Below are 26,953 nucleotides of genomic sequence, written 5' to 3'. Positions count from 1 at the left end.
GGCTAAACAATAGCCTCATTGCTTCAAACAGCAGCACCTAGGAGCTCACCATCTGCCTATTGGAGGGTTCTTTTAAGCAGGCTGGATATTAATCAATCCTCATTTTGGAGCACAAAGAATTCATTTTTAACGCTTATGCTCCTAAGCCTTATTTTGTCCAGGCATAAGTCAGCATTTCCTTGTTATAATATAAACTGATAACTTGTCAGTTATCCTGCAATTTCCTCATGTTTGTAGCTCAGTCAGAAACAAGGCTGGGGTATGGTGTCATAAGCCTTTATTTACAGCTACCCCCTCCCACCTCGTCTGGATTTGCAGTGATGGTCCTTGGCCAGGGGCTATACACCTGGGCTCTTTCTGGAATCCTGCAATCATGGCCTTGAAATATGGCCATTAGGTGTCACTCTTGAGCAGTGATAACAACTCCCATTCCCCACCCCCAGGGGCTGTGAATGCTGCCTCTGCAGCAATCCCAGCCAACCCAGGGAGCAAAAGACCTGACCTGAGGACTGAACTGAGGACTTACCACATAACATAGCACAACAATGTCACTAAATCCCAGGCTCACACGACCTATTACATTCTTAAAAGTGAATTTTAAAAGCCCAGAGCATGCAATCGGGCTGGCATGTGCCGACCCTATTTTAAAAAGCGCCCAGATATGCATGTAAAACCTGCTGCATGCACAACTGAAAAGTTTCCAAAAAGGGGCAAGGTTGGGCATGGTCTGGGCAGAGCATGCGCATTCCGGGACCTGGCCAAGAGATGTGCGTGTAAATACCTATGTGCCTGGGCATGCACCTAGGCCCAGTGGCGCATAAGTTTATTTCTGCTAGGGATGAGGTGTAAGTTAAAAAATAAAACAATCAAGCCATTTCGGAGGGGTTTAGGCTATCAAACCGGGGGGGACCTAGCTGTTAACTGGGCGAACTGGTGGATGAACTGATTAAACTGGCAATGGTGTGGACGCACTCTCCTTTTAAAGTTCCTCGCGTAATAGAAGCAGGATTTACGTGTCTATGGCAATAAACAACAAGGGGACAACTTTGTACCGTGGAAGATCTTATTAAAAAAAGCCCGACTCAGGCCGAGTTTCGCCAATTAAGGCTGCATCAGGGGCTTAGTGCTGCAAGAAACTCTCACTGCTACATAAGTTGATATATCAATCCAGGTATTGACTTTATGTCGTCACCAGTTTTGAAAACATCGAAACAAATAAAGCTTGTAACGCATAAGTTTACCAAGAAACAAATATCGCTGCATCTGAAAATATCACAAGGTTGTCCCCTTGTTGTTTATTGCCTTGGCTACTTGGGACCGCCTTCCGATTTGTTTTATTGGACCTTCCTTTACGTGTCTATGTGCACATCCACTTAAAATTTGGCATGCATGTGTACATGGCCAGACTATGTAATGACTGCATATCTTGTCATGCGCCAGTGTGTGTGCACATGCATGCACCTATGTGCCGGTTGGAATGTGTTACTCAGCTACCCAAACCAATCTAACCAACTAAAGCATAAAGCATGAATTAAACTGTGCAACTAGTTAACCTTTGCTTTTGAGGGTACAAGAAATTCTAATTGGTAGTCCAAGGTAACCTAATGCTTTCTGACACCTAACAGAGGTGCTATGAGTGTCTGATAACGGGTCTGTGCAATATTTGTTTCACACTTTGCTAATATTGAGTTAACTATAAAAACAGATAAAATGCTCATGATGTCTTACCATTCAAATACAATTCAGTTTGTTTTGGTCAAATGAATTAATTCCTAGAATCCTAAAGGATTTTGTGTCTTAGGACAGAATCCAATGTTCTGAACCTGGCTGTCCTTAAGAAACATTTTCATTAGAATGGCCTTCCTCACATTAAAAGCTTGGGGAAAATACATGAATGATAAAAAAAATATATATTTTTTTTAAACCAGTTCTACCTTGAACAACCTTACCTAGAGTCTTTCACAACAAAACTGGAGTGTTCCATGAGTAGACTGCACACAACTGTGGGGAAAATTTCATGTTTCCCCCCCTTTAGACAAGGATTCTCCCTCACTGCCTTCAGTTCTAAGGTCTAGTAAAATATATCATTTTAGCATGGGGTGATCTGATTGGTTAATAGTATGCAGACAGGGACGACCTCCCCTCATATCGTAAGACTTTCAATCTGCATTACTGGCTGAGGGACTGCAAATCCCCACGAACCTGGAAGCACAATATTTCCGCCACCCATCTTTGCTTGTGTTAGTTGTTGGCTCATGTCACATTAAAAATGTTATATTTTAAAGGCCTGTCATAATACAGACAGAAAATGATAGCATTACAGTATTTTGATATGAACCCATTTTGTAATATCAGATGACAAGTTGCTCAGCTTCCAGCCTTAAGCCTCATAACTGTAGAGTGGTACAAGCTCTGCCATGTATTGAAGCTAAAACTCACCCCTTCGAATAGCAGCAAGCAGGTCACTCCGGGCGTCACTCACTGGTATCAGTGGGATCTGAGGTTTCCGTGGTTCTACAGTAATAGCCGGGGGAGAGGCGGAGTGAGCTGGGGAGGCACTAACTGTCGGGGGACCAGGTGGAGGTGGAGGCGGCGCCACGGGGGGGCCCAAGGGCCCAGTCTGAGGAGAAACAGAATATGGACAGGGTGGGGGAGGAGGTGGGGTGGGTGTATATGCTGAGAGGGCCATGGAGGCCACCACGCTCGGTGCCAGGGGTGGAGGGGCAGAAATGGGGCTGTCAAATGCAGTCTGAGCAGACGGTATCATTGGGGGTGGGGGTGGAGGCGCAGGTGGCACAAAATACTCTACCATCGACATCTGCTGGCTGCTGAGAGGGAAGAGAAAAAAAGCTGTTTCAACAGAAATGTTATTGTTGAAATAACAGAACATGCAATCACCCTGCCAAAGCGGGTGAGGAATTCTGAACCCTCAAACCATTAAATTGGCTTTTTGAAAAACTGCCCAAGCTCAATGCCAGTAAAAGCATGCGCACTGTACAAGAGCGTGTGCAATTTTACCTGCATGGTAAAAAGCAGGTGCAAACACCAACCACTGTATACTCAGGACAACAAGCAAAGCTAAACCACACACATATTTTGCTTCGGTTATTGCTGCAGGCAAAAAGTACCCAGAGTATGTGCACCAATGTGGGCAGCTGGATAATCAAAACGTTTTTACATGGGTAAACATGTGTTACAAAGCACCCACGGCACTGGAAGATCTGGGAGAGGGGGATCTTTACGGCGCTCTCCGAGGGCAATTTCCAAAATCATTTACCTGGCCGAGCTGCCCTCCTCTGGTAAACATATGCAAGGGTTTCTACAGAGCAGGTTACAAATAGATATTCATGGTGGTGGTGGTGGTAGGGTGGCAGCGATCTTTAGGTCAGCGGCTAATTCAGCAAGTATTCGTGGAATTTCCAAAAGCACGTATACTATTTTGCAGCCCCCTCCCTCTCCCAGGACCACCTGCACACTCATGACACTAGGTTTTTTATTTTTCCCAAAAAGAGACTATCTGGGCAGTATTTCTTTTAAAATGGGGTGCAAGGAAGTTGGTTAAGAATGGTCTCTTATATGAGCATGACTGCAGAAAAATATTCTCAGTTTTGCCAGAAATAAAATTTTATTTTTTTACAAATTTGAATAGTGAAGGCTAAATAAAAAGCTCACTAAGCACGCGTGGGCACATACAAGCTTGGGACAGCTCAGGCCTCACAAACCCTAGCGTGACACTATGCAATCGTCCTAGTGCAAGGTAATAAACCTCATTACAAAAAAAGGGTGAGTGTCATGATCGGGCACTTATCTATAGCATCTATGGACATAACCAGGAAATGCTTAAATTGTGTTCATCATTCAGAGAAACACTAACATCTGCACCGATTTGTTCATAATTACCAATAAAACTAGGCTAAGAAATTGGAAGCAATGCAGTCCCTTGTAAATTGAAAAACGCTGGATTTTTTTATTTGTTAATTTGTTGAATCGGGAGCTTTGCCAAACCATGGGCAGGGCAGGATTACACACAGTAGTGTTTGCATTGCATCGGAGCAGTGACAGGCTAGAGGATCTGTCCAGGGTGCTGAAACTGCTAGTTCACCAGCACAGCTAGAAATCGCATTTGTTTGACATTTTAGCTCCAAGTCTCTCCCATTAAGATTGAGGAAGAGCCTAATAGCAAATTTTAAATCAAAGAACATCTTAAAGTAAAAAAATTAGCATCTTTGTTAGATTCTGCTGCAACATCTTGCCACAGACAACTGCAGTGTTATGATTTACTAAATTTTCAGCATTAAGAATCAGAATGAAAAGCACCGTTCTTGCAATTACTGGAAGTACTTGAGATTCTCTATATTTATTGCATTTAATATTTTAAAAACACATTCATGTTTTTCCATATTTATTTTGTTTAATTAATACCAGCGTGTTTATTTTCTTGTGTTTATTTCTCATTTGGCACTCTAAAAGGAATTTAATCAAAGAAGCAGGTGCAACCTGCTATTCTGTTTGGAGGAGAGGGGGCAATTTGCTGCAGCCCACATAGTTACTTGGTAGGCAAGTTTCAAAGAGAAAATACAGCCATAGGTTTTCATTGAGAATTCATCAATAGGAATAGATGGGTACAAAAAAAAGTCTAAAACGTGGCACAAACTTTAAGATTTCCATGGGGTATCACATTAAGGAACTATAGATACCTCAATTGTCCAAAAGATGATATCAGTCCATGGGGAGAACAATTTTATTTATCCTTATAAACTGCCCTGGCAGAAAACCTTCCCCTTCACCATAGCTAACGGCATGTGAGGGCTTCTACACTGTGCACTTTTAGCTCAGTTAAAACAAGAGATTTCCAGGCATGTAAACAGCATGTGCACACTGCTATTCTTAACCGGGCTCATACTGAATCGCCCTCAATCAGCTGATCACACACAGGTGCAAACATACACAGCTACTTTTCATGCATATGTACTTTGTAGGCATGTTTCAAATTTACCCAATAAAGTACACATGCATCTTACGATACAGTGGCCTAATGGTTAGGGCAGCAGGCTTAGATCCAAGGAAGCCAGGGGCTCAAATATTGCTTCTCCCACTGCCTTCCTTGTGATCTTGAGCAAGGTACAAACTTAGGGCCTGATTTACTAAAGCTTTTTCCCCCCCCCATTCCCTAAGGGGGAAAAAAAAGACTAGCAAATCAGACCCTTATATTGTAAGCCCTCTTAAGGTAGGAAACTACCCTGAACTTGATTTTGGAAAGGTAATTAAATCTAAATCCAAAATTGCCCCTAACATGTTCAACTTTCCTCAACCTCCATTTTGGGCAGTTCTTTATTTTTAACCTTTATTTGCCTTGAGACAATGTTTCAAATGCACTGATGCTAAACGTGGAAAGTACTTCTAGGTGCAATAGGAATAAAAGTGCCTCTGGTGTCAGGGCTGTAGTTGAAGCACACTGAAATCCATACCCATATTCCTTCAGGAGCTGAGGTCTTGGCCCATTCATGATAGCCTCTGGAGGCTGTGGGATATGTTGCTGTTGCACCCTGTTAAGACTGTTCTGCCGACTTCCTGCAGCGGAGGGTCGGTAGCCATGCTCCTGCATCTGGGTAACCAGTATCAACTCCTTGTTTTCTGAAGATAAATGTGGGACTGGAGCTACGATCTGCTGGACAGGGTGATTGGGGCTGGCTGGGTAGGAGTGATCTCCTACATCTGACACAAAAGACCTATCACACAAAAATACAAAATGTCGGCAAATCAAATTAAAATAATTCGCTGAGGATCTAATTGGAGAACTGGCATCATGTGATCAGTGAAAAATCAATGTTTAATGAATGTTTAATTCATTCACAAACCAATGAACCAGGTTAGTTTTTAAATCTGTATAGGTGAGAATCAGAACCCTGGCATACTTAATGCCAACTATTTTGCTGATATACATTTTGGGCATACTTCAAGCTTAATGCACAAATTTACAATGACATTTTTTTTCCACCAGCCAGTATATTTAGTTTTGAGTTCTATGCACATGTCTTGGTTGTCTGTATATGACCAAGATGCATAGAATCCAATTAATAACACTCTGAAAATCTGCTAAAAAAAGAGTGTCAATTCAAATCCTCATTGCTGAGCATTCACTCTCTGCTCACAAACCTAAATTCGACTCCAGACCTGTTCTGCTTGGCTCGTGATAATTTTACAAAGTGAGACTGAAATGAATGCCTTCCCCAATTCATGAAAACTAGACATGGAACTCAAATCATGCTGGAGGATGCACAGATTTCTGAAGCCCCCCCCCCCCCCGGATATCTACTGCAGAAGCAGTATGGCCACACCCCTGCTCCGAAGCTGGTGTTGCCTGGAATGTATATGAAGGAATGCTTTTCACACCTCATCTGCACCCCTTCCAGATTTTGAACAATTTACACTCCCCCTGTGCTGCAGGCCTAACAGTTGCATCCCAGACTGAACTGGAAAGCACACTGCAGTGGAAGGTTTTCATTGGTGGTAACTCACTACACAGTAATTTTTACTCCCGATTTACAGAATACAGTATAAAGTGTTACAATGACATTGCAATTATTAGTCAGTTCCAAAGAAAGGTTCCCTGCCCTATTACTAACGTTTGTGTTACCTGAAAAAAGTCGACTTAGCATTTAACATCCTTATACACCCTTGCAAATAACTCAAAATCTAATAGTAAAACTGACCAAACAGATGAGACTGTACAGAAACCTGCCTATTGTCTGGGGACAGTGATCCCTCGGATGAGGCCCCATGATATGGAGATGGTGAGAACCTGTTATCTGGCCTGAATTCCTTATCATAGGCCATCATGTTCCATTCCAGCCGCCGGTTTCGTGCCTTCCTGACCTTCTTCACCTCCCGAGTTGCATCTTCCACCAGCCTCTGCTCCTACAGACAGACAAGCCAGGTGAGATGCCCCCAGGGATACATGTCTTTACTACCACATACAAGGACAACCAGCCAACAAAAGCCTTCTAAGACAATTATTTATATTCACCACAACATGCCCCTGCGATTTCTAGCAAAAGATTTCATGTGGGAGGAGGAAGAGGTTAGAAATCAGAATGTCTCCAATCACTATATCTAATTACACTGCTTTTTATGCCAATCATCTGCTGAACACACTTTTCTGCTCAGGAAGATCTAACTTCAGTGCCACAATTTCTTCTCGCATTGGCTCTACTCCTCTCTTGCAATTCTTTACCTTCTGCCTCCGTTTCTCCTTCCTCTTATCTTCAGTTGCCTGCAGCATCTTCTCCTTCCATAAACTGAAGAAATATGAAGGATCTGTGTAGAATTTGAGGCCATCTTTCCTGTCATCCCTGCAAAGAAACAGCGCAACGTATTTTAGAAAAGTGGCTACAATACCAAGCTCTGCAGCCTCCTAATAATTCAGACCAATCACATGCTCGGTTACTTGGAAAGAGTAACACAGCAGACGGCAGTACATAAAGATCACTTGGCCCATCTGGTCTGCCCAGATTTTCTGGTCTGTTTTGCTAAGTATCTATTACAGCCGCCAGCTGTGGAAACTTGATCACTTGAGGGATTTTGCTCCTTATCCAAATTAGTTTTTTTCTTCAACAATACAAGATCCCAGATTTAATCCAATATCCAGTACACTCCCTATTCTCCCATGTTTTATCAAGCTTTATAGAGTCTGCAGGCCCCAGTGATTTAAACAGATACTGGCACAGTTGATCCTAACTGAAATCACTTCTGTTAAAGTGCATCATGCAGATAAAGCGCGCAGGAAAAAGTATTTGGAAGACTACCCTCCCTCCTCATACCCCTGGACAGTTATCTAAATCCTTCCAGTGTTACATATCCACCTCCATTTCAGTAAACAGGATCAGGGAAGAGCCCTCTCTGAGAGACAGTTAGGGTCATGTTGGAAGGATTTGCTAAAGGAAGATGCTTTTGTTCTTTGGCATGGGAGGAGATTTGTGGGATGTTTTATTACATCTGGACAGATGTGGCTAGAGTAACAATAAGAGTACATGAAAAAAGAGCTATTGCCTCCTTCTACAGAAATGCATACTTTGAAAGTAGAAGGTGGCACCCAAGCACATCTGCATACCCCCAGTTCTACGAAAAACAAGTGGAGCTCTGTTTCTCTCTTTTGGGTTCTCTTCCGCTGCCAGGCCTCATTTGTTATTTCTGATCTCCAGGACCATTTTTAGATATGGAAAATGCAACAGGCCTGGCAGTTCTCATACAACACAGGCCTACAGAAAACCCTGTAGCAATGGCAGGTAGCAAAAGGAGCCAGGTTGGGCATGCAGTCCTCACCTCTTCCCTACATCAGAAAGGGAATGGTGAATAAAACGGAAAATGTCATAATGCCTCTGTATCGCTCCATGGTGAGACCGCACCTTGAATACTGTGTACAATTCTGGTCACCGCATCTCAAAAAAAGATATAGTTGTGATGGAAAAGGTACAGAGAAGGGCTACCAAAATGATAAAGGGGATGGAACAGCTCCCCTATGAGGAAAGGCTAAAGAGGTTAGGGCTGTTCAGCTTGGAGAAGAGACGGCTGAGGGAGGATATGATAGAGATGTTTAAAATCATGAGAGGTCTAGAACGGGTAGATGTGAATCGGTTATTTACGCTTTCAGATAATAGAAAGACTAGGGGGCACTCCATGAAGTTAGTATGGGGCACATTTAAAACTAATCGGAGAAAATTCTTTTTCACTAAACACACAATTAAACTCTGGAATTTGTTGCCAGGGGATGTGGTTAGTGCAGTTAGTGTAGCTGGGTTTAAAAAAGGTTTGGATAAGTTCTTGGAAGAGAAATCCATTACCTGCTATTAATCAAGTTTACTTAGGGAATAGCCACTGCTATTAATTGCATCAGTAGCATGGGATCTTCTTAGTTTTTGGGTACTTGCCAAGTTCTTGTGGCCTGGTTTTGGCCTCTGTTGGAAACAGGATACTGGGCTTGATGGACCCTTGGTCTGCCCCAGTATGGCATTTTCTTATGTTCTCCCAGAGTAGAAGCTGTTGCTCTGCTGGGGTCATTCCTGGGTCTGGCTGTTAGAAAAGCTCAGTGCGGCAAGTTGCTAGTGAACTCAGGGCTTTTGAACATCTTGCATTTCATTGTCACACCAAGCCCTGCTCCAACTTGAAGATGGCCCCACTGATCTCTCACCAGAGAATCTGTCCCACATGGTTTTAGTATATCCATTGGTTTTCCTTGAATCTAGTCTGACTACTGAGGCAGAGAGAGCAGGATACAGCTCCCTGCAGAGTCTCTCTGCATCTTATGCTGTAAACAGCTGGCAGTTAGGAGTCATTAGTCTGTCATGACATGCTTATATTTAAAAAAATATATATAATATATTCCTTAAAAAATGCCAACCATGCCAATCCTTTGTCTTTGCCTTATCTCTAACAGAACTTAACAGGATACAGAAGGTAATTAATGGAGATAAACAATTTACTCTTAATATAAAAGTGTCCTGGACAAAGAGGTTGCAATACATGCACAAGATATTTATAAAAACATTGATCATATCCTTAAATAAAGTGATTTCCTTGAGAAACAGCAATCTGCTTAAGTAAGTTTCAACCTATGGATCTGCCATTTCTTTTCAGCCCTGAGTAATGAGGCCAGTGACAGTTGTAGGTCACTAGTTATGCCTCTGCTACCTCTGAATGCCCTACCTGTAAGGGGTGAGGATGTTAAGTGGAGGTGGCTTGTCACAGCGCTGGTACATTTCCATCACAGGATTTGGGATAGAATTCCGGGACACCACTTGCTGGTTCTGGATAGTTGAACTTTTGAATGCTTTCCTCATGTTAATGTCCTGCAGGGAAACTGTATCGCCACAGAAAGGAAACATGGAAAAATAGGATCAGAGTCAGCTGGATGTTTAATAGCATTTATAAAACACATTTCCTAATTACTGGCAGTCATCAGGGGCATTTCAGTAATCATCCAGTGTGGGAGGAACCATTCATACCGCTCACATTGCTCAAAATCCAGATGTACTTTTTTACCCTCCATCCCAATGAAAATTCTGAAGGCTGGAAGTACGCAGAGATACATGCTCCTGCTTTTTGTACAGGTAAAACTTTTGCTAGAAAAGCATGCACAGAGATTTACTTGTCCTCCCCACTGCACTGTGGAACTCGGTGCATAGTTTTCACTGCCTGGTGGGCAACTTTCAAAGCTGCCAATTTATGCAAGTAGGATGCCTTCTTACCTCCAGAAATCTGTTTGGTAATTGCACTCCCCAAACACAGGTAGATTTCCCAACCTGTTTCCATGTCTTAATATTAATAAGGAATGCCAGGACTGCGCATTTCCGAGGACTTCAGCCTCTCACACCATTAATTCTGTTTTCAGTTCCATGTTGTTTAGGGACCAGCACCGCAGATCCTATGAAATCTCAGCCTGCCAGACCTCTCCACTGTGCTGATTTCAACAGAAGAGCAAATTAACTACCAACCTCTCGTGTGAATGGTCTCCTTAGTGCCAAACTTTACAGCACCTTGCACACAAAACATGGTTTCATCAGAGCAGCAAGACATGGAGCCGGCACATATTCCCTGGCAGTAGGTTCAGTCCCATAGAAGCCAGAGGCACATTAATTGGTTCAAGGCATTTGTCTTTTATGCAGAACAAGGCCAACAGACAGCTCTGTCTGGTAAATCATATTTCTCCTACACTGTCCTTCAACAGAACATTTCCCAGTTATACAATCAGAAGTGTTTACTCCTGGAGGAATTCTGCACACAAAAACTTAAAATTCTGCAAAATTCAGCATACTTTACATTGGTCAAAATAACACAATATACACAACAGTCTAAGTAATACATTTAACATGTAATACAGAAAAAAGTTATTACTTAAAGATGCAGAGTTTTATATATTTTGAGCAGAATTTCCCTAGAAGTTCATTGTAAGTGTCTCTTCCACTCTCTCTCCCTACTCTCCTGGCCAGTGCCCTCTCAGGCCCCAACTCCTCCCCCTCTAGGCTCAACCCCTTCCACTCTATCTCCACTCCGGGTTTCACCCCTCTCTTAATACTGCCCCTCACATAGGCTCCCCTCTGTCCCTCTCTCTGCACAGACAGAGGCTCCCTCTCTCACAAACAAGCACCTTCACATATACACAATCCCTTTCACACACTCTCTCTCTCTCTCCCCTCCTCTCCCTCTCTCACTGAGGCCTGCTCCATCTTTGCCGCGAGCAAGACGGCCTCCACTTGCGGCATTGCCAAGGCCTGTTCCATCTTCGCCGGGACAGGACAGCCTCTGCTCTTCTCAGCATGCCAGGGCCTGCCAAATTCTGTGCAGAATCCTTGCAGCTGTGGAGGGGAACTCTGCACTCTGCAGTAGTGCAGAATTCCCCCAGGAACAACCGTTCTATGCACTGGCTGCCCCATCTTACAAGCTATCATTCTGTAAATCATTACACAAATGGATCCCAGGCTGATGCAATGCTCAACAGCCCTCAGAGTTGGTAGCTGACAATGTGGAGAACCACTGAAAAAATAACATGACCTTGTGTTTTAAAAATATATATGTGTGGACTGCATAAAGATTGTACTTTCATTTATTAGGGATGACCCTGTAGAAGTCCCTGCCGAGAAACGCAGCAGTCTTCTCAAAATCTAAATCACACTCCATCTCACAACATTCTAACATAATAAAACCGTATCAGCCCTGTGTCTCTGGCACAGACCTCAGTGCAGTTTTAGCACCCAGTATATTGTGTAACTCTTAAATCACAAGCATGTACATGCACACTGCTGAAAAATGCACTGTGACGAGATTACGTGCTCAAGCAAAACCATCTGCAACTCAACACGGTAACTGAGAAACTCAAAAGCGCTTCAAATAATTGAAAATTTTGATTTTCCAATTACTTCCTGCGCCTCTGAGCCCATGCTTTGCACGACCTACTTTGAGAGTATAATTTCTTTTTGATGTATGTTTGCGTGGTGTGATTTTCATTTGCTGTGTATCATGCGGACTGCATCTGAACGCACAATCCATGGTATGGATCTGGGAACTGGTCACATCAAAACGGTACGCCTCTTCTCTGTTTCTCCTTTTACTTGCTTATCGTCATTAGCTTTACTGTGTACCCACCAGCAGAAACAGGATTCCCGGTCCACTGACGCGGTGGCAGCATACATACATGACGTTTACTAAGCCATATCATGGCTATAACATGTGTTAAATGCTATCACACCATACTGCACAATATCGTGTGATTTTTTTTCAAACATTTCCTCTCCCTTTGGAAATTAGCTGTTTTGTTATGTTATTCAGCCGTGTTATTTCATCGCATTTCAGGCAGATGTAGTTATTTGTTCCTGGAGACAACAGGATGCTATTGAACATCCAGATGTCCTTGGGAGGTCTGTTAAAGAAACAGGTCACCAAATAATACCTCCCCCAAAAATACACAAACATCCCCTGAGGGTTTTGAGACACCACCACCCACCCTGGGGCTGCCTGTTGTGGCGGCCATGCAATAAGAAAAGTTTAAAAAAAAAAAAAAAGAAGGTTAGAAAACATGTGATTCCCCACCCCTACACTCCAACCCCTCCTATTAGTATTTAAAAAAAACCCTAGCTCCAAGACACCACCCCTCCAATTTCCCCCAAAACCCCATCCCAAAAAAAAGAAGTCCCTGATGGCCTAGGCTAGGTCCCCCTCCCCCTCCTTTGCCTCAAAATAATTCTGGATCCTCCCTATACCTTAAAATAAATCCTTGTTTGTGTAGTGGGGACCCAGAGCGTCCCCTGGCTCCGGGCCCAACTGACACCATTTTGCAGTGGGGAGGGGTCTTTTAATTGGGGGCGGGGTGTGTGTGTGTGCTGAGAGGGATTTGGGTAGGGGGTGGGACGTTGCCACACACTTTAGAAAAAGTTTTTTTTTTTGCAGGGCTACTTTGCCAGGTGGCTGCAGGCTGGGTGGGGGTTTACCAAGACCCTGGGACATTTGTGTATTTTGGTAACTGCCCTGGCTAGGGTGGGCCGCCATCATACGTATAAGGCTCTTCTCAGCGCAATTTTTTGTTGTTGTATGTTTTTCCCACAATAAAAAAAAAAATCATGCAGTGAGACCACCACAATATTTTGTCAGGGAGGGGCTAAATATCACAGCAAGAAAACCCCCCTCCCCCTCACACACAATAAAATATCATTCCTTAGTAAATGACCCCCATAGTGATGAAAGGAATCCATGGTTTCTGGATGGAGTTACAATAACATTCTTATTTTGGGTCATCCCACTGATGCTTTAATAGGCACTCATGCATTAGCAAACCCAACTGTTCCTCGCTTGTGGCCTTCAGGGCACATTAACATCTGGCCGGCCCTGCCTTTGTCACTTTCTCCATATTTGCTGTTGAAAAGAAGAGATGTTATTCTAACAGCACTCTGCTGCCAAAGTGTAGGTAAGTCCACTAAAGTTCTCTCATTAAAGGCCTGCTTATATATTTATTACTTGGATTTATTACCAGTCTTTTGGAATACAGAATTCACTCAACACGGGTGACATCATATTAAAATACTAGCTTACAAACAAGTCATTTGCAGCCTCACATTATAAAAGTGTAAACAAATTTGAATAGCAGCAAACATATTACAACTCAACAAAAAAAAAAACCAAGATGCGCCATAGGTCAACATTCATGACAGCTCTAACAGCAAAATAATACTAATGACTAACTCAAAAATAAATACTGCCATAGCAACTCGGGATTGTAGCAGCACGTTAAGGCATTCACGGCAAATGCCAGACAAATCCAGTAATCAGTTTAGATTTGGGTTCCAGGTTTAGCATTAAAGGCTCAATAGAAGAGGCAGGCTTTTATTTGCTTCTAGAAGTGAGACCTAAAATATTCATGATTAAACTCTTCTGGGAGGGAGTTCCGTAAGGCAGATGCTGCTCCCATGAATGATCTACTGTAGCTATCTGTTCTTTTATGGAGGCTCCAAGGTTCTTAGTAGTCTGGAGGACATGTATAAGGATAGCCTTTCACTCAAAAAGATAGGTCCATCTCCTCTTAGAGCCTTGAATATCAGTGTTAATATTATACAGAATTTCATTCTGTATAATACACTACTAAACAAATTTCTGGAAACTTTTTGTTTCCTCCACAACCTTCGGTGAAACAAGTAGATTTTAACAAGCTGAACCCAAATATGCATTTATTATGTTTGCCAGAAAAGTGCGATATACATTAAGCATTGTTATGGGTCTGTAGCGGCATAAGCTATAATGACAATGTTGGCTCCAGAAAACAAAACTAAAAATGTTTTGCCGCAGATTTTCGTTTGTAATCACTGTCCAACGCTTTGCGGATGAGAGTCCAACAATAGTCTCCCAGCATGGAGGTGTTCCACTTGCCTTGATACAGTTTCTCCATTTTGACAATGTCTTGATGAAACCTTTCACCATGTTCGTCACTCACAGCGCCAAGGTTGTCTGGGAAGAAGTCCTTCATCACAGCTCGGATTTGTGGGCCAATGAAAGCACCTTCTTTTATCTTGGCATCACTTATGCATGGAAACATTTGCCGCAAATAAACAAAGGCTTTACTTTGCTTGTTCATTGCCTTAACAAACTTTTTCTTCAGCCCAAGTTTGATGTGTAAAGGTGGAAGAAATATCTTACTTGGATCCGCCAAAGGGTCATGTGCAACATTCTTCTGCCCTGGAACCAACTTCTTGCGGAGATGCAAGACTTTTCTGACGTAATGCAAATCTCTTGCTTGACTGTCCCACTCACAAAGGAAGCAACAATACTTGGTGTAACCAAGCTGCAGACCCAGTAGAACTGCAACTACCTTGAGATCACCACACAAATTCCAATTGTACCTCGAGTACTCAATGTGGTTCAGCAGTAGCTGCATGTTCTCATACTTTCATATGAATGGCATGTCCGACAGGTATTGATGGGTAGATATTGCCGTTGTGCAGCAAAACAGCCTTCAAACGTAAGATTGATGAATCAATAAACAGTCGTCATTCGTTTAGTTCGTGGCGACATCCGAGAGCACAAAACAATCCATTGATGTCACAGCAAAAAGTTAGACTGTCTACTTGGTTGAAAAGTCTGTCAAATCTTCATGATGGCTGTGAAATACTGAAATTAGTCATTATCATGCAGCACTGGTCTCATTGCCAATGCAAGGTTAGGGTACTCAAACTTCCTGTTCTTTGATAAGTATCCTGACACATTCGTCATGCAGAAATAACAGTCAGTTATATGATCTTTCTGTTCCCTCCATATCATTGGAATGGCAAACGGCATGGATGGTCGCACAACTTTCAGCCAAGCTCGCAGACTACTGGCGCAAGATGCACAACATATATGAGGAGCCCATGCTCTATCCTGGTCACCAATTTTGTACCCAAAGTATAACTTATATGCCTTCTTAATGAGTGCAGTCATACTCCTTTTCTGTGCTTTCAGAGTAAACTCATCACAGATGTAACAAAATGTGTCATGACTATTACGACATTGGCGCAACATTTCATAACGTATATGAAATTAAATCCACTAAACTCAACAGTTTTAGCGATACGATTCGCTCATTCACACAGACGTTGCATAGGAGACTACTCATTGCTGCTGCGTCGTCATGGAAATAAGTTGGAATCTTGCAGCTGAGCTGGGGCTTGCCCGGGCAAGTTCTGGCATGATCAGGCAGAGTTTCTTGGTGTATTTTAAAAAACGTTAGTCTCTGTTACATGTTATGTTGCTTATGGCCTTCAAAAAAATTGACATGAATTTTAAAAATCATAAAAAATACTGTCCAGCAAGAAAATAGATGTACATGAGATTCTTTTAAAATTTCACAATTTTTGTAACACAAAATTGGCCGTTTCTCAAAAACCTTACGTGATGTACAAATTTCAAAATAATATCTGTGACCAGTATAAAAAAATCTATTTGGAACACCAAAAAGCCTGAAGGACACAAAAAAACTTTGTTTACCAGTGATATTGGTGGCCAGTATAGCTTGTGTAAGACAAGTGTGATGTGTCATTTAGTCTGCATCCATCTATTCATCATACAGCAAAGTTTTGTATTATCTGGAGATTGTGGAGGTCCTTGTCTATTAGATCAGCAATTCTCAGCCGGTGTGTTACCAAGCACATGCAGATATGTTCTCCACACTTCCCGGTCTCCTGCTGGCTCGGCTGCTCATTTCTCCCTCTCTTCTGCTCCAGCACTCTTCCACTACCCAGACGGAACGCAGCAAAACTGCTGATAGATGGGGGCAGCAGCACTAGCAGCAAAGGTCTCTCCTCCTTCCTGTCCCCATGGCCTGGAAGAGCAAATGCTGTGCAGTGTGCCCATGGATGCAGGAAAAAGAAACCATGCCATCATCACAAGTAGAAGCAGCATTGGCCTGAGCAGGGGGAAGAGCAGTGCATCCCATAGCAAGACAAGAAAGCAGAGTTGCTTACCTGAAACAGGTATTCTCCAGCACAGCAGGATGTTAGTCCTCACATATGGGTGACATCATCAGGATGGAGCCCAATCACGGAATACTTCTTGTCAAAGTTTCTAGAGCTTTGACTGGCATACTGAGCATGCCCAGCATGCCACCATCCCTGCATCCAGTAGGGGTCCCCCCTCAGTCTCGTTTGTAGTAAAAAATATGAGAGAAAAATAAAATAATAAAACATAAGCGAACCCAAATCTGCGGGGTGGTGGGCGGATTTCGTAAGAACTAACATCCTGCTGTCCTGGGAGAACACCTGTTACAGGTGAGAAACTCGCTTTCATAGAAACATAGAAACATAGAAATGACGGCAGAAGAAGACCAAACGGCCCATCCAGTCTGCCCAGCAAGCCCCACACCCCCTTCCCATACTTATCTGTTTCTCCCAGCTCCCCGGTTCCATTTCCCTTCCACCCCCACCATTAATGTAGAGAGCAGTGATGGAGCTGCAACCAAGTGAAATATCAAGCTTGACTAGTTATGGGCAGTAGGGGAAGCAACCGCCGCAACAAGCAAGCTACACCCATGCCCACTTGCTCTACCCAGACCGTGCCGTTCAGCCCCCACTGGTCGCCTTTCCTCTCCCCCGCTGTTGAAGCAGGGAGCCACGCTGGACACGCCTGTAGCATCAGTTTTTCTTCTCCCCTGCCGTTGAAGCAGAGAGCCACGCTGGATATGCGTGAAGTATCAGTTTTTCTTCTCCCCTGCCGTTGAAGCAGGATATGCATTGAAAGTGAAGTATCAGGCTTACCCGGTTTGGGGTAGCAACCGCCGCAACAAGCCAGCTACTCCCCGCCTTGTGAGTGCGAATCCTCCCCTCTTCTCCCCTGCCGCTGAAGCAGAGAGCTATGCTGGATATGCGTGAAGTATCAGTTTTTCTTCTCCCCTGCCGTTGAAGCAGAGAGCTATGCTGGATATGCGTGAAGTATCAGTTTTTCTTCTCCCCTGCCGTGAATACAGGATGCTCGAATTCTCCCCTGCCGTGAATACAGGATTCTCGAATTCTCCCCTGCCGTGAATACAGGATGCTCGAATTCTCCCCTGCCGTGAATACAGGATGCTCGAATTCTCCCAGGGTGAATACAGGATGCTCGAATAAATGTACCAAAAGCACCCAACGATGTGCAACAGGCACAACAACAGGGGTGGTTTTGGGTAGGAGGGCAGCCTGAGTTTCACAGTGGGTCGCAGGAAGGAAGTTAAACTGGAAATAACTTATGTAGGACAGTCTGGCCGATATGGAATCCTGTCTGCCAGCCTTGTCGAGACAATAATGAGTTGCAAAGGTGTGGAGGGAACTCCATGTGACAGCTCTGCAGATGTCAGCAAGAGGTACAGAACGGAGATGCGCTACTGACGTTGCCATGGCTCTTACTGAATGCGCTTTCACGTGTTCCTGTAGCGGAAGGCCCGCTTGTTGGTAGCAGAAAGAAATGCAGTCCGCGAGCCAGGTGGACAGGGTCCCACCGGAGCTCCCAATTTAGTTTTATCGAAGGAGACAAATAGTTGGGTGGACTTCCTATGGGTTGCAGTGCGTCCAAATAAAAGGCAAGAGCACGTTTACAGTCCAAGGAATGCAGAGCCCGCTGACCTGGTTGTGAATGAGGCCTTGGAAAAAAGGTAGGAAGTATTATGGACTGATTTAAGTGGAAATCAGAAACTACCTTTGGAGTACCACACGATCCTGAAGACATTTGATATAGCATGGGTATGTTACCAGCGCTTGTAGCTCACTGACTCTGTGAGTTGATGTTATAGCAACTAGAAAGATCACTTTCCAAGTGAGATGTCGCAGCTCGCAGGAGTGCAGGGGCTCGAACAGAGGTCTTATGAGCCGTGCCAGCACAACATTAAGGTCCCATGCTGGAACCAGAGGACACAATGGAGGCATCAGTTGTAGCAAACCTCTCATAAAGCGCCCAACAAGGGGTTGCGTTGATATCAGAGCATCTCCTATGCCTTTATGGTAAGCGGCTATGGCGCTGACATGCACTCGGATGAAGTTTGCAGACCAGACTCCGAAAGGTGCCAGAGGTAGTCCAGGAACCTTGTTGTGGGACAGGAAAAGGGATCTAATTCCTTTGTGGTGCACCACAAGGAAAATCTCTTCCATTTGGAACTATAAGATTTCCTAGTAGAAGGCTTTTGTGAAGCTACTAGGACCTGGGACACATGGTCGGAAAGGTTAAGGGATTGTAGTATTAACCTTTCAACATCCATGCTGTCAGAGACAGAGAGTGGAGGTTCGGATGACGCAACGATCTGTTGTTCTGTATTATCAGGGTTGGATCTGCGCCCAGGCGATTTGGATGACATATTGAGAAGTTGCGTAGGATGGGAAACCAAACCTGACGCAGCCAGTGAGGGGCTATGAGGATCATTAAACCCTGGTCCTGCCATAACTTCACAAGAGTCTTGCTGATGAGTGGAAGTGGAGGGTAGGCATATAGAAGACCCATTGACCATGAGTGGGCGAAGGCATCCCGTGGTGGTGTCTTGTGGCTGCAGTGTACAGAGTAGAAATTGTCTACTTTGCGATTGTGAATCGACGCAAAGAGGTCTATGTGCGGTCTGCCCCACTGGTGGAATATCTTGTCTGCTATAGAGGGATTTAGGGATGTGGGAGGCCGAGATCCCTTATAGGTTTATCTCCATCCATGCCATGAGAGGGTCTATCTCCAGAGACACTTGCTGGTTCTCTTGGTTCCTCCCTGGCGGTTGATATAAGCAACCGTTGTCGCGTTGTCCGACATTACTCGAATTGCTTTGTCTCGGAGTCTGTGGCTGAATTTCAGGCACGCTAGTCTGACTGCTCGAGCTTCCAGGCGGTTTATGTTCCATTCCACCTCTTCCTTGTTCCATTGTCCCTGGGCCATCAGTTCCTGACAGTGGGCTCCCCACCCTCGCAGGCTTGCATCCACGGTGAGCAAGATCCAGTTCGATGGGGATAGGCTTACTCCTCTGCTTAGGTAGTCTTCCTGTAGCCACCACTGGCGCTGAGAACGTACCTCTGCTGGTAGTTGGTGGCGAATTGAGTAGTCCTGGGACAGTGGGTTCCATCGTGACAGTAAGGAGCACTGGAGCAGTCGCATATGGGCCCTTGCCCAAGGGACGACTTCCAGGGTTGATGCCATGAGGCAGAGGACTTGAAGATAGTCCCAGACTTTGGGGCGTACATTGGTCATCAGTTGTCGTGGAGGGAGGAAGACTTTGTTGTGTTTGGTGTCAAAGCTGGCCCCCAGGTACTCTAGCGATTGAGAGGGCTGCAGACTGCTCTTGCCCATGTTCATGACCCAACCGAGTTCCTGCAATAGGCTCTTGACTCTGCTGGTCACTTGCCGGCTCTCTTCTGAAGACTTTGCCCTGATTAGCCAATCGTCCAGGTAAGGGTGTACCAAGATCCCTTCCTTCCTCAGTGTTGCCGCCATGTTCACCATGATTTTGGTGAAGGTTCTGAGGGCAGTTGCTAGGGCCGAAGAGTAGTGCTCGGTAAAGGTGACCCGGTATCGCAAAGTGCTGGAAGCGCTGGTGATCCTGATGGACTGGGATGTGAAGGTAGGCTTCGGAAAGGTCCAAGGAGGTTAGAAAGTCTCCCAGTTGTACTGCCGTTATTACGGAGCAAAGAGAGTTTCCATGCGGAAATGTAGAACCTGCAGATAATGGTTGATGTTCTTGAGGTCCAAGATGGGCCGGAAAGATCCTTCCTTCTTGGGAACGATAAAATGGATGGAATAGCGCCCCATATTTTGTTGGGGCGTGGGAACCAGAGTTATTGCCTTCAGACTGAGTATTTATTTTATTTATTTATATAATTTATATACCGGAGGTTCCTGTATAATATACAGTAGTCTTGTTAGAGTGGTTTCTACTGCCCTTCTCTTGGAATGGGAGTGGCAGGGTGACATCATAAATTTGTCTCAAGGGATGCTGCGGAACTCTAGATAGTAACCTTCTCAAATGATGTTTAGAACCCATTTGTCCGACGTTATCTCGACCCATCTTTGGTAGAAGAGGGCAAGTCACCCCCTATATCCTCTCCCTATGGATGGGTTGGCCATTTCTCATTGTGGAGCACGGCTGGAGCCTGCCCCCCGGCCTGTTCCCCTCTTGGTCTGTCTGTTCCGAAAGAGCTGGCACCTTCCGGAGAGACAAGGTGCTTGGAAGTGCAAGTTCCTGTAGGGTCTAAAGCGCTGCGATCCTCTGCCCTTGGTTCTGGGGGGAGGAATGCTGAGATCTTTTACTCCTATCTTCCGATAGCCAAGGCACCATTTTCTGGCTAACTTCTCCAATTTGCTTCGGAACAAGAGAGGTCCTTTAAAAGGCATTCTTGTGAGATTCGCTTTAGATGTCGCATCCACAGACCAATTCCGTAGCCATAGTTGTTTTCTGGCTGCCACTACCGAGGCAACGCCCCGGCTGAGGTGCGTACCAGGTCTGGGCTTGCGTCCATGAGGAAGGCTGCTGCAGGTTCCATTGTCTCACCGTTGTATGTTCCGAAGTTATTTGCCTCTCTCGAGAGGAGCAAGTAGGAACGTGCCACCAGTGCGCAGCAGGAAGCAATCTGCAGTGTCATTGCTGTTGCGAAGAAGACCTGCTTAAGGATGGATTCCAATCGTCTGTCCTGAGTGTCCTTCAATGCAGCCCCTCCCTCAAGGGGCATCATTGCTCACTTTGAGATGGCACAGACCATAGCGTCCACTTTCGGGAAACGCAGGCATTCCTTGGTCGCTGGTTCTAGAGGGTATAGAGCTTCCAAGGCCTGACCCCCTTTGAAACTGGCCTCTGGGGCATCCCATTCCAGATCAATCAGTTCCTAGATGGCTTCCATCATTGGAAAGTAGGATGAGGCCTTACGAAGGGACACCAAGATGGGGTTCTTCTTTGGTTCCGCCACAGGGTCCGTACCAGGAATACCCAGCGTCTTTCAGAGTCTGGGAAACAAGGGCTATTGTTTCTATGTGTTTGTGCACGCAGCTATGCGTGTCTGTATTGGACGCGCGCAAGTTAGGCGCATCGGCCGCCTGGCCTGCCCTGCGCATACCGCTGGCGAGAAGGGAAGATGGCACCAACGACCCCCGTGCGTAAGATGGCACCTGCCGAGGGTCTCCATGTGTGTGGACCCTTGCACCGGATCAGGGCCTAGCCTAACCAAGGCTGCTCCATCCGATCAGTGCTCCTTTCTTACCTCGCCGGGATGGATTCGGTATGGCAATCCGAGCTGTGAAGACCAGAGACCTGAATTTAAAGATTTTTCCTTACCTGGTCTCGGCACTTACCGATCGCGAGCCGGACGGACTCCAGCTGCGGGGGGAGAGGGAATTACCTTCACCGTCATGCTCGTTTCTGCATGCGCTGCCTTTCAGCCACACTGGGGGTCTAAGTCCACGCTGAGAACCGGCTACCAGACCAAGGCACACCTCTGAGGGATATCGGAGATCAACCTCAGGAATTCTCGACTGGGGGAGGGACCCTTAGGTATCACTGCAGGTGAACGGGGCTCGATCTTCCTTAAGGTAAATTTGTTTCTTCTTTGCTGTAATTCTTAACACTATTCTAGAGTGTGGGATAGTATCTGCATCTGCTAGGAGACGGAGAGATATTGAACAGCTGAGATTACTGCAGGGGTATATCTAGAGTGACATCAGCTTGAAATCTGACTCTGTCTCCCATCTGCTAGCAGAAGAGCACAATACCCATTGGTCCTGAGTCCATTTGGCTACACGCTAGGAAATAGTTATTTAGAAGAAAACCAACAAAGTGATTGACTGCAGATACCAAAAAGGTGAGAGCCCTGGGAGCTACTAAAATTTCTCTCTCAGGCACCACTCTACAACTGAAGCAGAAAAGTCCTTTATATACCTAAATGCTATGGATATGAAGCACAGGTTCACTATATTTAATTTATACAAATATGATGGCAGATAAGCACCAAATGACCTATCTAGTCTGTCCAGTTTTATTCCTGTCCACAGCTGATCTATGGTTTTCCCTTCATTTCTCTCCTGCTAAGGATCCTGTGTGCTTATTCCAGGCTTTCTTGAATTCTGTTACTATTTGTGTGTCCAGCACCCCCCTTGGGAGACCTGCCCATGCATCCATTACCCTCTCCATTGTACATAATAAACACAAACCTTACAGAGGTACTCAGCTGAAAATTTGTACAGTGCTAAGCAGATTCAGAGCTGTAAGCTGTGATGTAAATTGTTCATGAGTAGAAAATAAAATAATGAATTATAAATAGCTGATAGTGGGAAGCTCTTTTTTTTTTTTATGTTGAGCAATAAGATATGAATCCTTTGCCTCTTCGTACATCTTATTCTCACATCTTGCATGCTTCTCCGCCCCTACACAAGACCTTCAGCTCCCCTGGAAGGACTCGTTCTAGTTTCAAATGCTTTCATATTTCGTTACTGATTTTTTTTTTTTTTATGTATTATTGTATACTGCTTAGAACATATCTTGCAATTTGCCGTTTATACATTTTAAAATTAAATAAATATTTAAGCATTCAGCCTTGGAGGAGGCAGTTTGGAATAGGCCCGCCACATTGTAATGGACACTTTCTGCAAACTTTCTAAGAGAACCATCCGCATTACCTCCCTTGAAAAGCAGCAGCGCGAAAAGTTCCACCAGACGCAAATGCCAAATGTTTTGCCAAAACTTGAACCCGCAAAGTGAATATGACCTTTTGACAAAACCTGTTCTCCCATCTCCAGGTAGCATTCTCTTGCATTACCTTCCTCCACAGTGGAGTCCAACTGGGTGACTTTGATGACCAGGAGGTCCACCCTCTCCTGCAGGGAATTCATCCTCAGGTAGAAGCTGTTGGCTTCGTTGAACAATTCTCCAAATATGTCTTCAGCATGTCTGCCTAAAGTGCAGGAGGAACGGGGGTCACAAAGAGCACTCTGTTCCTGTGCACTCATTACATGCAAAGCTAAAATTCCTCAGAAGTTTCATGGCCCCTAGCATCTGATGCTGACGTGTTGGCCCATGTCAGATACTGTGGAAATTTTGGCCAACTGTGCATTCGCTTTGCAGATCCTTGTTATTGCTCCTCTCTCTATCTATGTCCTACTCATGCCTTCTGTTGCTCTTATCTGGGCCCTTCTGCTCCATAATGAACTCCTTACTCTGCATGCTCCACTTTGCTGCACCTAGAACAACTTTCCTGATTTGGTGTATCATGCTCCCCTCTCTTGCCATATTCAAATAGCACCTAAAATCCTACCTTTTAAGGGTACTTTTAAATTTTAAACCCTAGTTCTCCCTAATCATAGCCTTGATTTTAACCATGTTTTCTCTAATAAACAAATTTCCTGAAGCTTGTTTTGTCTATGTGTCTTGACTAGATTATAAGCTCCAGGAAGCAGGGACTCTCTCTTATGTGTATCTGTACAGAGCTGCATATGCCTGGTAGCACTACAGAAATAAGTGGTAGTTATAGTTGAGCAGTAAATATTGGTTTCTTTCTTAATATGTGACAAGTACAATTTTTTACCAATAAAATAGAGACAGAATTCACACAACCTATCTGCACATATCCAGTTCTCTTTCTGGAAGAAGAATCAATTTTAACAACCTACCTCTAGAGTATTTTGCTATAATGATTGGAAAAGCTGCACTGCTTTCATTAGTTCTGCTTTTCAATTGCATTGAGAAGACAAGAGCTGGTCCAGAGTTGATTTGTTCTCTACAGCTATTCAAGTAAAAAAAAAAAACAGCTTGTGTCTCCTACTTTATCTCTTCTGTCATTCTTGCCTCCTGTTCTCAGTACTGGTTAAAGCTTTGCTGCAGGTGACAGTGTTTCCTAGAGCCCTAGCGGCTCCTGCAGTCTGCCACCACTCTTATTGGAGGACACAGAGTAATTTTAGTTGTAATCTCTGGTGAGGCAACATGTAAAGTGAAAACGGCAGGGTACTGGATTTGAATATAGATAAAAACGCTTAACCGAAAGCAATCTGCATGGCAAATGCACAAAATACTTCCAGCTAAAAGCACCAGATTGACGCCTCTAAAGAGAATACACAATGGATTTGTGTATTTGTCTGTATGGGGCTATTTGTGGATGCTGATAGGTTTAAGTGGATGTGTGTGTCTCTCTCTTCCTCTCTAAACCACTGTGTAGGGGTATGCATGAATCTGTACCTGTATCTGGGGTGTGAGTTTGGATATCTATAGACATATGAAAGAGGAAAGCTAGTGACTAAAGGCTTGGAGAATTACATGGAGTGAGGGAGAGGATTTAGAAGGCTGAGGATAAATTTAAGTGGGATAGGAAGAAGGACTAATTCCAGGCCTAAAAATTATAACTATAGCCCACTCTCCCTCTTTAGAGTACATTCTTTGCAGGCAGTGATATAAGAGTTATCCCAAGGTGATCGTGCACACAAGTTTTCCAGATCACAGAGGCCTGTTTTCTAGAAGTGACTGGCTGATAATATGGATACTAGAATTCTCCCTCTTATGGCAAAAAGTGTAAATATACTGCACCTCTGCCCATCTTAAAGCTTACTCCTCCCTATACCTTTTCATGACCTTCCCTCTCAGAAAATAAAGGCTTTTTTATCCATAGGCACAGAATGGGAAGGTCCTTTCTGAATAAGGCCCTAAATCTCCCTCAAAATGTTGGCCTGTATGTTTAACTATCAGCTGATTTAAAAAAAACAAAAGCAAACAAAAAACCAAAAAGATTTCCGGGCAAATGACAATCATTTATAACATATCTGGACTCAAAAGAAACATGCCAAGATTCAAGCTAAAATTCACCTGCCATGATTCTAACCAATCATCACATCCAGAAGATAAGGTCATGTTGAAGTCAGTGACATAGTCTGAGCACTGAGGCTGGATAATTCATATCGGATGAACTTTCTATTCTGTTCTTTGCCACTAGGATTCAACAATTCTACACATGAGCACACAAATGGGGTCTGCTCCCCTCCCCTCCTCGTCCCGTCCCCCCCTTCACCACTACCAGTACAGTGCAACTTACTGAGACTCCCCAGCTGTTTGATGATGGCAGCCAGGGTACTGTTGGTGACACATTCCAACTCACTGGTGACCACATCCGGCACCGTCCCACGGCACAGGTGGCGTGGCTCAATGCTCCTCTTTACGAGTGGCATCTTGCTGGCAATTCCTCACATCTGCAAGAGATGAAGGACAAACAGGCAAAGAAAGGGAGAGAGGCAGGCAGTGAGAGAGACATCAACAGAGATGGTGAGAAAAAAAAACACACCACACAGGGCAGAAGCAGAGATGAAGAAAGGAAGAGTCAAAGATACAGCCACAGAGAACGAAAGGAGAAAGCAAGAGAGAGAGAGAGAGTAACGATAGGAAAGAAAGATGGAAAAAGGCAGATAAAAACCGAGAGAGGCACAGAAGTGACCAAGCAGAGAACAAGAGATAGTATGAGGAAAAAGATTCAGAGTGATAAAGAAGTGTTTCTTTAACTCAGCCACAGAATAGCATGGATGCCAGGTTAGTCCACTTGCAGGCAGAGAAGAAAAGGCAAATTTAACAATAAATAAATAAAAAGGTGATAACTTTATTGGGATAACTTAATACATTTCAATTTACTGATGTCATTTTCTGCTTGAACCCAAGGAAGGGAATGTTAATTCCCAAAAGCTAATCAAGAAATGTATTAAATTAGACCAAGAAAATGGTATCACCTTATATTGTTTTTTTTCTGTTTGCTGACCTTTATTTCTGTGACTAGCACAAAGAACTTCTCCTACTGCCCTTTCCACTAAGCAGAATCTCTCTCCCTTTCCAACCCGCCTCCAGCTGCATTCCTAAAATAGACCTTTGGCAGGAGATTATGCCGGATCCCTCTTGTTTAGCTAGGCTGTGCTGTGCAGGGGGACCAGTCTGTTCTCTCTTTTCTCTTAGACCGCATTCATGAGACCAGGAAGCTGAGAGCCCCTATCCCCCTTCACCCCATGCTCCCCCCCCCCCCCCCCCCCCCAAAGCAAATTAACTCTGGAAAACAACCTTGGAATTGTGGTTTCTAGAAACACAGAACACAACTATAGATAAAGATCATATGGCCCATCCACACCTCTCTCTTAGCTTTACAATCGTCTCCGCTCCCACAGAGATCCTCGGGCTTGTCCCATGCTTTCTTCAGATTCTGTCCTTATCTTTACCATCTCCACTGGGAAGCTGGGTCCATACATCCACCACCCTCTCTAAAGAAATATCTCCTTATATTACTCCTTTCACCCTCATCCCGTGACCCTTTGTGCCAGAGCCTCCTTTCTATTGAAGAGGCTCACCTCCTGTGCATCTATTCCTTGGAGCTATTCAAATGTCTCTATATTTCCTTTTCCCTCCAGGATACACACATGTTTAGATCTTCAAATCTGTCCCCATATGCTTTATGAAGACCACTGACCATTTTTAAAGCAAAACTCAGGCTATTGTCTCCAG

The 26,953-nt window shown here is 44.3% G+C and overlaps 1 protein-coding gene across 6 annotated transcripts in view; it reads right to left on the bottom strand.

The window, feature by feature from the left end:
- LOC115094532 (wiskott-Aldrich syndrome protein family member 3-like) overlaps positions 1-26,953 on the bottom strand; it is a 49,579-nt gene that overhangs the window by 9,577 nt on the left and 13,049 nt on the right. For 3 of the 6 annotated variants that reach the window (XM_029607675.1, XM_029607677.1, XM_029607678.1), the window contains exons 2-9: positions 25,512-25,665; positions 24,103-24,215; positions 23,253-23,387; positions 9,703-9,856; positions 7,235-7,352; positions 6,743-6,918; positions 5,469-5,729; positions 2,440-2,828 (exon numbers count right to left, since the gene is read on the bottom strand). In XM_029607675.1, coding sequence (XP_029463535.1) covers positions 2,440-2,828; positions 5,469-5,729; positions 6,743-6,918; positions 7,235-7,352; positions 9,703-9,856; positions 23,253-23,387; positions 24,103-24,215; positions 25,512-25,564 — 1,399 coding nt within the window. In that variant the 5' untranslated portion in view covers positions 25,565-25,665. The remainder of the gene's footprint in view (positions 1-2,439; positions 2,829-5,468; positions 5,730-6,742; positions 6,919-7,234; positions 7,353-9,702; positions 9,857-23,252; positions 23,388-24,102; positions 24,216-25,511; positions 25,666-26,953) is intronic. The other 3 variants (XM_029607680.1, XM_029607679.1, XM_029607681.1) reach the window with 3 other exon arrangements.

This window comes from Rhinatrema bivittatum, chromosome 6 (genome assembly GCF_901001135.1).
Source record: "Rhinatrema bivittatum chromosome 6, aRhiBiv1.1, whole genome shotgun sequence".
NCBI classification, from domain to species: Eukaryota; Metazoa; Chordata; class Amphibia; order Gymnophiona; family Rhinatrematidae; genus Rhinatrema; species Rhinatrema bivittatum.
The sequence above is the reverse complement of the archived record's forward strand: the minus strand, read 5'-3'. Positions and strand labels throughout refer to the sequence as shown.